Consider the following 12,177-nt stretch of genomic DNA (forward strand, 5'->3'; position numbering starts at 1 on the left):
CAACACTTAGCGTAGTGCCTTGTATACAGTAGGTGCTTAATGTTTGGGGCTTTTTTCACTTCTCTTCTTGGGGTCAAATTTAGTCATATTTGTCAGCATTCAGTTTTCATTGATTTTTCTTTGTTCCTTTTTTCTTTCCTATCTATCTAGTAGTTACCATTTAATCTCTCTGGCTTCGGTTCGCTCATCTGTGAAACAAAAAGCGTTAGCTTCCAGTAAGGGTTTTTAATGCGGTTTCAGGGGCCAAAAAAAAGGTCATCTTTATTTCGATATATTGGTTTCCCTTATAATTCCATGTATTTTATTTTACGCGTTGGAGGAGGGGTCCGTAGACCTCCCCGAAGTGCCAAAAGGGTCCTGGACACATGAAAAGAGGAAGATTTGACGATCTCTGAATTCTAAGTCTTATGGTTCCGTGCCTCAGCTCCGTTCTTTGGCATTACTACGTTACCTTGGGCAAGTCATTTCCCCTTCTCCGGACCTCAGTTCCCGGCCTTGTAACAGGAGTGAGTAGCGGGGGGGGGCGCTCACGGGGACGTTAGTCTTGGACTTCCCGGGATAGCGGACATACGGAGGTTCCCTCTGGTCCGGATCCAGGGCGGGAGGCGGCCCCGAAGACGTGACCACGCCTGGCCCGCGGCCTGCCACGAAGTGACTGCCACGTCAGGACAACTTCACAAACCGTGTGCGGGGTAGGGGGCGCGACACCTGGTCTTGCCCAGGGGGCTGCGCGGGCGGGCGGCGGCGGCGGCGGCGGGAGGACGGAAGCCCTGGCGCGGCCCCTCCCCCGGCTCTCCAGCCCAGCGACGGCCCCCGCGGGCCCGGCCTCCTGCCCGGGGCGGGGCGGGGCGGGGCTGGGAGGCAGGGCTAAACTCTAGCCGGGCGGGCCCGGCGGAGGCAGAGAGGCGGAGCCCGAGGAGGCGGCTGCCGCGGAAGCGCGCGGAAGGAGGCGGAGGCGGAGGCGGAGGCGGAGGCGGCGGCGGCGCGGGAGGCGGAGCGCAGGAGAGGAGGCGGAGCCATAGCCTTCGCCGCCGTCTCCGCCGCCGCCGCTGCGTATCCCTGGCGCTCGCTCGGGCCGCCGGGGGCGGGGACTGGAGGACGCGGCTTCCTCGGCTCAGGAAGTCTCAGGGACCAGAGCCGAGCCAGCTGCTGGGTGCGGAGCCGAGGAGCAGGAAGCGGCGGCGGAGCCGGAGCGGGGCGGCAAGGCCACCATGGAGACCCGCTACAACCTCAAGAGCCCAGGTAGGGAAGGGAGCGGCCGCCCCCTCCCATCTCCTAGCACGCATGCGCGGACGGACAGACGGACTGACGGACTGGCAGCTGGGGAGGCCTTGGGCCGCCGCCCCTTCACCTGTCACGGTCTGAGAGCCCCCTTCCCTCCTGACTTCGACATTTGGACCGGGCTGAGCGAGACCTCCCGGAGCGAGCCTGGGCCCAGGGAGCCATCCGCTTGTCCAGTGGCCGGCCCAATTCGAGCTCTTGGGAGAGAGGGCCCAGCTCCGACTTGGGCTCCTGCCCACGCCCTGCCCCCACCTTGCGACCTGGGCCTCAGCCCACTCCTCTCCCTCCCCCCATTCTTCTTCCTCCCCTTTCATTCTTCTTAAAGGGGCGGCATCCTAGAGGCAGCCGGAGATGCTCCGCCGGCTGTCCGCGCCGTCTCTTCCGGCTGCTACCCCCGGACTGGACACTTTTCCGGCAACTTCGCGGACCCGCCTTTTGGGACGGGATCGGGGGTGCTGGTGTGTCTGCGTACCTGAAGACTAGGTGTCTGTGGGGAAGTAAAACTGAGCAGGGGTCTGTGGAAGTGTTTCTGGGGCAGACCGTCCCCTCCCCCCTCGGCACCTGGGAAATGCGGGAAGAGGCGCAAAGGGGAGCGCCCGGAGAAGTCAGAGGACCTGGGTTCAAATTTGGGCCTCTGTGACCTTCAGTAACCCCCTTAATCTCTCTGGGCCTCATTTTCCTCCGTTATAAGGACACTTGGCTAGGGGACCCCAAAAAAGTCACATTTCCCTCCCTAAAACTGTGATCCTATAAAAATGTGGGTCCTTTAGCTCGATATGACCTTGGGGGATCCATCCTTTCTGAGATTGTTTTCTCATCTAAAATGGGGGAGTTGGCCCTGGCCCCACTTCAAGTATTCTTAACCTGGAGTCACATGAGTATTTTTTGGGGGGGGGGGAAGAGTGAGACTTATGAACTTGGATAGGGAAATCAATTACATCTTGTTTCACAAACTTGTAGCTGAAATTTAGTGATTTTTCTTAATTATTTAAAAGGAGTCAGTAACAGAAAAGAGTAAGAACTCTTGTTTTTATAGTCATCTCTAAATGTCCTTGTGGTCTTAGGTTGTTAATGAGTTAACATGGAACCTGAAAGCTTTTACCTAAAACACTTTTTGATTAATTATCATTGGCCTTACAACCCTTTCTATGAAGTGAGTGTTGTGAATATTTCAACTAGGTGAATCCTAAATTCCCTTCTGAATCTGTAGGTCATCAATATCATGCAACTTCATATATGTGTACATTTTACACATGTATATGTATGTATCTATACCTACCTACTTATCCATCCACCTATCTGCCTGTTCTTGGAGTCAAGGATAAATTCGTCCCTGACCTGCTTTGTTCATGTCCTGACTGTGTGATCCTGTAAAAAGTCACCTAATCTCAGATATTGTAAATTGTAAAGCAGATGTCTATTTGCAGTGGGAGAGGGAATTTCCTCTTCTGGAGTTCCCTGTCTTCTGGAAAACATGGCCCCAGACTATCTACTGATTCCCATATATATATAGCCAATATTTAGGGTGGAGGGGGGAGTGGAAGATTGTTGGGACCAGTAATTTCATGGGGGTAGGGAACTTTTGATGAGGAAACACTCCATTGATAAGAATCTGTGAACAAGCACTTCTTTTTTTTTTAATTGACAAAACATATACATGGGTAATTTTTCAACATTGACCCTTGCAAAAACTTCTGTTCCAACTTTTCCCCTCCTTCCCCTCACCTAGATGGCAGGAAGTCCCATACGTGTTAAATATATTAAAGTATATGTTAAATACAATATATGTATACATATTTATACAGTTGTCTTGCTGCACAAGAAAAATTGGATTTAGAAAGAAGGTAAAAATAACCTGGAAAGAAAAACAAAAATGCAAGCAAACAATAGCAGAAAGAGTGTAAATGCTATGTTATGGTCCACACTCATTTCCCAGTGTTCTTTCAATGGGTGTAGCTGGTTCTGTACATTTCTGATCAATTGGAACTGATTTGGATCTTCTCATTGTTGAAGAGAGCCACTTCCATCAGAATTGATCCTCATACAATATTGTTAAAGTATATAATGATCTCCTGGTTCTGCTCATTTCACTCAGCATCAGTTCATGTAAGTCTCTCTGAGCCTCTCTGTATTCATCCTGTTGGTCATTTCTTACAGAACAATAATATTCCATAACATGCATATACCACAATTTACCCAGCTCTTCTTCAATTGATGGGCATCCATTCAATTTCCAGTTTCTAGCCACTATTCAAAAAGGGCTGCCACAAACATTTTTGCACATATAATCCCTTTCCCTTCTTTAATTATCTCTTTGGGATATAAGCCTAGTAATAACACTTTTGGATCAAAGGATATGCACAGTTTGACAACTTTTTGAGCATAGTTTCAAATTGCCCTCCAGAATGGTTGGATGCATTCCCAATTCCACCAACAATACATCAGTGTCCCAGTTTCCCCACATCCCTTCCAACATTCGTCACTGTCTTTTCCTGTTGTCTTAGCCAATCTGAGAAATGTGTAGTGGTACCTCAGAGTTGTCTTAATTTGCATTTCTCTGATTAATAATGATTTGGAGCATCTTTTCATATGGCTAGAAAAAGTTTCAATTTCATCATCTGAAAATTCTCTGTTCATATCCTTTGACCATTTAACAATTGGAGAATAGCTGAATAAGCACTTATTAAATGTCTATTCTGTATGCCAGGTACTGGGAGAACAAGACCAAGATAAACAAGGAAGTTGACATTTTATTAGCATAGCACACGTAATAATTATTCACATATGGTGCTTTGAGGTTTTCAAAGTATTTTATTTATACATTATCATTTAATCCTCATATTTACTCTTGTTAGGTAGGTGTGATCATTATCCTCATTTTATAGATAAGGACATTGAGGTACAGAGAGCTTAGGTGATTTGTCCAGTGTCAAACATTTGTATCTCAGTCTATGCTTGAAATCTAGTCTTCCTGACTCTATAAGGCAGGGTTTCTAATATGTCTCAGTATGAATACTTCATATGAAGGAGGAGAGGCCGAGAAAAATGAAATCCCTTATTAGTTAGTACCTGACCTGACACAGTAATCTAGGATTCTGAACTAAGTCTAGAACTATTTCCACTATCTGGTACCTCTTTTGTTAACTACATAGATGTTTGTATATGTTCTCTTCATCAGGGGAGAAGGAATTCAAAACAAAAACTGCTCTCTTGTTTCTGGAAAAAATGGAAAACATTTCTTGGAAAATAATGAAGCTCTTTCTTAGTCCTCAGATTTTTATTCCTAGCTTCTCATTTGGTTTGAGTTGGATGGGTAGGTAGGAATACAGGCAAACTGGCCTGTTATAGAAAGAGCTGGCTAATATGTAAAGAGCTGCTGTGTTTTTTTTTTTTTTTTTAAGTAAAAAGCATTGAAAATTCTTATTTGAAGAAAATATTTTCAAATCTTTTATGAACCACCTCAGATGAACATGATATTTGATCTCTCCCACCCCTTTCCCATTTAAGTAATTAAGTAAGGTCTTTTCTTTTTTTCTTTTTTTAATTTAATAGCTTTTTATTTACAGGATATATGCATGGGTAACTTTACAGCATTAACAATTGCCAAACCTCTTGTTCCAATTTTTTACCTCTTACCCCCCCCCACCCCCTCCCCTAGATGGCAGGATGATCAGTAGATATTAAATATATTAAAATATAACTTAGATACATAATAAGTATACATGATCAAAACGTTATTTTGCTGTACAAAAAGAATCAGACTCTGAAATATTGTACAATTAGCTTGTGAAGGAAATCAAAAATGCAGGTGTGCATAAATATAGGGATTGGGAATTCAATGTAATGGTTTTTAGTCATCTCCCAGAGTTCTTTTTCTGGGCATAGCTGGTTCAGTTCATTACTGCTCCATTGGAAATGATTTGGTTGATCTCGTTGCTGAGGGTGGCCTGGTCCATCAGAACTGGTCATCATATAGTATTGTTGTTGAAGTATATAATGATATCCTGGTCCTGCTCATTTCACTCAGCATCAGTTCGCGTAAGTCTCTCCAGGCCTTTCTGAAATCATCCTGTTGGTCATTTCAGTAAGGTCTTTTCAAACACAATCTCACTTGATTGTATAAATTCTTGAAGGTGAATTGTTTTGAGTTTTGTTTTTTTTTTAAATAGTACATCTTATTACCAAGCTATTATCCTAGAGTATATATTTGGACATTGAGCCTAATTTTTAGAACACATTATTACTATTATGCTTATAAATACTGTTTTCACTTTTTTTAATTTAAGAGTTCAAGGTTGCTAGTTTTGGTGTGTATGTATATATTTAAATTATGAATTTGAGCACTTTTATAAAAGTAATAAGCAGTAGCCTGTAATATGCTAGTTTTTCTAATCTTTATTAATGCTAATTCACAAAACTCTTCATATAGTAAATCTGTGCTTTTCTGCTGTGTCAAAGTTAGTTTTTCTCAAGATTATCTTAAAATAGAAATGTGGGTAATTATAATAATAATTATCATTATTAGACAACCCATGGTTTAGTAGGGTCAGAAGACCTGGGTTTGGATAAGGATGGATATTTTATGGTGTGGGATTATGGATAAGACAGTTTGCTTCTTTTTCTTAGCTTCTCTCATCTATAAAAAGAGGAAAATAACAGCTGAATTACCCATCTAAAAAGGGTAAAATCAGACTTTGGTAAATTCTTTAAAATATTATAACACTATGTGTTGTTATTAACTAGTTTGATGACTAGTTAATAGAACATCCACCAGAAAGTTCTGATATATGATATACTTATATACTTGTAGATTTTACTGTTTGCCCAAATTATTAGCCCTTGACAAGCCTGGAAAGAATGACAGAATTCTGAACCTATCCCATATATTTGCCCATCTCCAAAAATAAGCACAACTTATAAGCTGTCCCCCTCAATGCTTAGCATGATTGTCTGAAATGAGAACATTTGTTGAATTCAATTGAATCTTGTTCTTAAACTTTAGATTTTAAAATCTTTAATCAAAAATACCAGATTTTTTTTTTTCAGCTAGATTAAAGTTTTCTGCTTCTTATATCTAACTTCACTTGCTTTTTAACAGTACATCAGAATTTGTCAGTAGACTGTTTTTGAAGTCCTTGTGTTGGGATTGCCAGACTTAAGCCCAAATCCAAATTCTGCATCATTTGAAGTTTCTTTTAAATGTTTTGTTTCTTTTCCCTTTGAGTTCACTTTACTTTTGAGAAGATCTCTAACTTTTAAATGAAGATCATTGTTGGAAGAATAGAAGCATTTTGTTTGCATTTTGCCTTCAGCCTGAAAATTGTAAACAATTTAACAATTTTTAAATGGTCTATGTTCTTCCTGGTTCTCTCTTGTGGTATCCTCTGGACTTGAGAACTGACTAATTCTGTAAGCTGCCTTCACTTCCTGACTAGTGGAATCAAACTGAAGAAAATTGAATGACAAAGCAATTGCTGGAATTTCTCTTTAGACTTTTCTTTCTATTTGAAGAATGTAACTTATATTTTGCTCATAAAATACCATTTGCCAATCTCAGAAATTAAGAAACTGCTTTAAAAATATGACACTAGCATCCTATAATTTAGTAATGCTCATATAATAATTATTATTTTTACCATATGAATTTTGCTTTCACTATGACTTTTAACTTTTTAAATGACTGTTTTGTACAAATCATCCTTAACTTTTCAGGATGCAAACTGGAAGTAGTCACAGCGTCAGAGATTTAGAACAATTAATTTTAGGGATAATATAGTGCAATTAACTCATTTTACAGATAAGGCAACTGAGACACAGAGAAGGTAAGTGCTTAGGCTCACCTACATGGTAAGTGATAGAGCCAGATTCCATTAAAACCTAGAATTTTCCATTGTACCATGGGATTAGTACTAATGATAATAATAGTTAATATTTATGTAGTGCTTCCTATGTGCTAGGTACCATGCAGAGTGCTTCACAGTTATCTCATATGATCCTCACAACCCTGGAAGATAGGTACTATTATGATCTTCATTTTATAGATGAGGAAACGGAGTAAACAAGGGTTAAGTGATTGTTGTCAGGGTCACACAGCTAATAAGTATTTTAGTTAGATTTGAGCTCAGGTCTTCCTGAATCCAGACCAGGTGTACTATCCACTGTGCTCCCTATCCTAGCTGCTTTTAATTTGTAAGATGGAAGAGTCAACATGCCTAGCTGGGGATCTAAGAACTAGAGTGATTTTGACTGTCTTTCTGACTTGCTATCTTCTATCCCTAATCTGGTTGTTCCCTAATCTGATTGTTTTGATCTAGATTTTTATATTTCTGACTCTTAACTTGGTGACTCTGATTTCTGATTGCTCTTTAAAATAGTTTTGTTTTTACATTCTTGAATTTAGTATTTCAGTAGGAGGGATTCGATCTCCTTCTGTCAGAGACAAGCATAAGCTCCAGGCATTCTGCAACTTTCATTTTGACAAATTTAATAAGAAGCTTACTTTAGTCATTAAAATTCTGAACTCATTTAAGTTCTGAACTTTTACAACCACAAATATCAAAGAAAAATTGGTTCCCTCTGGGGAAGAATAATAGGGAAGCAGTTAGGATATGACTGATCAAAACTCTTTTGCTATTTCCTATTCCTGTCATCTTTCACCCCTACCTCTTCTTTGGGAATTTTCAAGCCTGGGTTCCATGAAGAGAGCTCAGAGAGAATTTCATCTTCTAGGGGTTCTGCAGAGGTGTAGGGGTCAGAAAGTGAGTAGTCACACTGAAAGGAAAACAAATTTATTAGTACACTGAGAAAGATGTCTTGTATCAGTAATGGCTTCAACTTTTTAAGGTATAGCTTGGGTTTTTTGGTATTTTTTTTTTTTTTTTTTTTTTTAGGTTGACTTGCAGTACAGAACCAGTGAATTGTATTATAAGGTAGGATGGAGATGGGGAAATGGGCAAGCCTTGGGATCACAGGAATCATTAAAAATCACACATTTTCTTGTGGGGGATGCATTTTTCTGAGATTTGCCTTAACCAGAATTTGTGTATTGGCAGCAAAATCTCTTAAGGTGGTGGAGGCCTCTTTTAAAATGGAATCATTCTTGTTCATTCTATTGTTACCAGTAGGGACAGAAGACCTCACAATTCTGTTTCCTTGGTCTCAAAAGTTATTTTACCTGGGGAGCAGATGTTTCTCCCATTGCCACAGTATACAAACAGATTCATCTGCTTTTTCCACATTGCACTTGACATCTTGAATTCTTATTTTAACAAACCCCCCTTTTTAAAATAGCTTTTTATTTTCAAAATACTTGCAAAGATAGTTTTCAACATTCACCCTTACAAAACCATATGTTCCAAATTTTTGTCCCACCCTTCCCCCCATCCACTCCATAGTAAGCAAGTAATCCAATATGTAGAACTAGAAACTCTTGTTAAAGTCTAAAATTCTTTTTTTACGGAGACTTTGACATAGTGTCTACCTTTTTCTAATTTTTCTGTATAACATTGCAAATCTATCTGCTTTATGTGTTTAGCTCCAGACTGGGGCTGATGAGGTCAGCCTTCTTTGAAGTTACATTGGATTTAAGGAAAGGACTCAAAAAGAGAGGCTTGTTTTCTTGGTAATTCTTCCAGAGTTCTGTTATTGCTTAAACTGAAATTACTAGGGGTATAATTTTTTATTATTGATAAAGAAATTTCATTATATCAGAGATGATTAAAGTAGTTATAGTTACATGTTCTATCACATACATCTATTATTTAGAATGTCAGTAGAATACATTCTTGTTTCAAACTTAACTATTTTTGTTGAGGTTACTATTATTATACTATACACCCAAGTTTGTAGTTATCCTTACTCTTTACTTCCCTTTACCTCACATATTCAGACAGTTGCCACATCTTTTCCATGTTATATCCACAATATTTCTTGCATCCATCTCTCTATTCATATGACTACCACTCTAGTTATGATCCTCATCACCTCCCACTGGAATTCTTGCAGTAGACTTCTCTCAGCTATATGTAGTTGACAAATTGATATTTCTAAAGCTCACTTAAGACCATGTCTCACCTTACACATAAACTTCAGTGGTTCCTTATTACTTCTAGAATCAGATACAAACTCTTGTTTGATATTTAAAGCCCTTCATAATCTGTTTCCAATCTACCTTTCCAGCCTTGTTATGTATTACTTACTTTTTTGCACTGTACATTCCAGTTAAATTGTATCACTCTTATCTCTGTTCTTGTACTGACTGTCTCCTATACCTTATGTACTCCTGATTCTCTTTTTTTTTCTCTATGCAGTTGGGGTTAAGTGACTTGCCCAGGGTGATGAAGTTAATGTTAAGTATCTGAGGTCAGGTATGAACTCAGGTCCTCCTGACTTTGCCAGGTGCTCTGTCCACTGTGCCATGTAGTAGCTGTCCCTCTCCACTGCTTAAGAATATATTTCCCCTTCAAATCTCACTTTTTCTGCAAGCCTTTCCTTATTTTCCCCAACTGCTTTTATAGCCTCTCCCCCTTCAAATTACCTTGTATTTATTTTGTATATCATGTATACATGTTGTCTCCAAATTCTTTTTGGGCAGTGCCCTATTTTATAATGTCCCGGTTCGCTCTTTGGAGGGCCTCAGGATCAGAGTCAGGATCAGTCAAAGTCCTTGGTCTTTAGGAGGAGAAGTCAAGGAGGCATGCAAGTTGCCACGACGCGACTCATTAAAGATGAATCCTGGACTCAGGAGTCTGGAGACTAAAATCTTCTCTCTTCAGCGTACTTTCAAGAGAGTCTGACCCTCTCCCTCAGCCCTCCAATCCTTGTCTCTGATTACCTCATCATAACATTCAGCAAGCACCAATCCTGAGGAGACCCATCACATTTATCATATCATATAGAACCATTATCTCACATTGAGTAGATAATTAGCTTTGAGTACTCTGCTGTCTTTAAATTCAAATATCTTTTCAGAGTTCCAGTCTTCTACACTATTTAGATATATTTTTTGTATTTACAGCACCTAGCACATTGCTTGGAACAAAGTAGGTACTTAAATACTTGTCGATTAATTGATGTAATTTCATGTTCTTCAAGAAGTCCTTGTGCATATTTTGGATGTTAATAATTTTGATTCTGGTTGTGATAGAAAAAAACCAAGTAACAATTTTAAAGCAGTTAAATTTTTTTTTTCTCACTACTGAGTCAGCATTTTGGGGAAAAAGCTTCAGGATTATCATCAGAATACCTGGGTTGAGTCCCAGCTGATTGCCTTCTTGATAATTTATTTTGTTCATGATAATGAGTAAATCATTATTTTTAATCAACAATTCATATCTCTGGATCTCAAGGATCCCTTATGCAAAAATGACGAGGTTCATAAAATTAGTGCATTAGAAGTAGAAAGCCTTCAATTACATGAAGGTCTAAGATACCTTCCAACTCTAAAATCTTGTGGGCGTATAATACAGATTTTAAAAATTTCTATTGTATTTCATTATTTTTAATTAACAGGAATTTATTTTATCTCTCCATCTTCCCTTTCTCTGAAAAAAAAAATTTCCTATCAGCTTAGATAGTCAAGGAAAACAAATTAAAGCATTGGCTTCCTTTAAAAACTTGTGCCTAATTTTGCATCTTGAATTCATTACCTCCCTGTTAAGCTGTGGGCGGCATCACTCCTCTGGAATTGTTTGTTATTGAATCGATGAAAGTTTTTAATTTTTGAAAATTGTCTATACAGTGTTATTATTTATAAATTATTCTGGTTTTGTTAATTTCATTCTGACTCAGTTTATTCAGTTCTTCCTAAATTTCTCTGAAACTTCTTTCATCTTTTTTTATGTGTTTAATAGTACTCCATTACATTTATCTGCTATGACTTGTTCAGTCATTCTTCAGATGATGGGTATACATGGTGCGTTAAAAGTTTCAATTACATTGACTAAAAGACAGTGTACTTTAATTGCATATTGCCTATTTAAACTTGGAGAAGGGAGAAAAGGGGAATTCTAGTGTTATTTAGAAAGGTGTTGAGGGAGAATAAAATATGAAAAAAGAAGTGTAGAGCTTCTTTTAAGGCATTAATTGACTTCTGTGCTTCTGTATTTTTTATATGTGTTGTTGTTGTATGAATGTGTATATACACATATGCATGTATAGTTATTCTATATGAATATATTCATTTTAGAATGGCAAGAAGTATACTAACCAAATTGGTTCTGCCCTAATCATTATAAAATAATGATATTTTTATGTAATATTTTTTATCATCTAAATGTTTTGCATTTACAGCAAGTTTTCTTTAGAGGAGAAGGAAAAGCATTATTGGCAAGCAATTTATATAGTGAACCAAATCTCTCAGAACTTTGTCTCAACAATCTTTTTAAAAGGACAGATTTGATTTTGATTACATAAAGTTAAAAAGGTTTTGTACAAACAGAACTAATGCAGACAAGATTAGAAGAGAAGCAGTAAACTGGGAAACATTTTTACATTCAAAGGTTCTGATAAAGGCCTCATTTCCAAAATATATAGAGAATTGACTCAAATTTATAAGAAATCAAGCCATTCTCCAATTGATAAATGGTCAAAGGATATAAACAGACAATTTTCAGATGAATTGAAACTATTTCTAGTAATATGAAAAGGTGCTCCAGATCATTATTGATCAGAGAAATGCAAATTAAGACAACTCTGAGGTACCACTACACTACACACCTGTCAGATTGGCTAAAATGACAGGAAAAGATAATGAGGATTGTTGGAAGGGATGTGGGAAAACTGGGACTCTGATACATTATGGGTAGAATTGTGAACGAATCCAACCATTCTGGAGAGCAGTTTGGAACTATGCTCAAAAAATTATCAAACTGTGCATACTCTTTGATCCAAAAGTGT

General features: G+C 39.0%; 1 protein-coding gene across 2 annotated transcripts in view; it reads left to right on the top strand.

Moving 5' to 3' along the window:
- The first annotated feature begins 991 nt into the window (after positions 1-991).
- The window catches only part of UBE2J1 (ubiquitin conjugating enzyme E2 J1), a 46,710-nt gene continuing 35,524 nt past the window's right edge, over positions 992-12,177 (top strand). The window contains exon 1 of one of the 2 annotated variants that reach the window (XM_012549219.2): positions 992-1,242. In XM_012549219.2, coding sequence (XP_012404673.1) covers positions 1,212-1,242 — 31 coding nt within the window. In that variant the 5' untranslated portion in view covers positions 992-1,211. Of the gene's footprint in view, positions 1,243-1,640; positions 1,765-12,177 lie in introns of those variants that run through there. The other variant, XM_031964529.1, reaches the window with a different exon arrangement.

The sequence above is a fragment of the Sarcophilus harrisii genome, chromosome 4, assembly GCF_902635505.1.
Source record: "Sarcophilus harrisii chromosome 4, mSarHar1.11, whole genome shotgun sequence".
In the NCBI taxonomy this organism is placed as follows: Eukaryota; Metazoa; Chordata; class Mammalia; order Dasyuromorphia; family Dasyuridae; genus Sarcophilus; species Sarcophilus harrisii.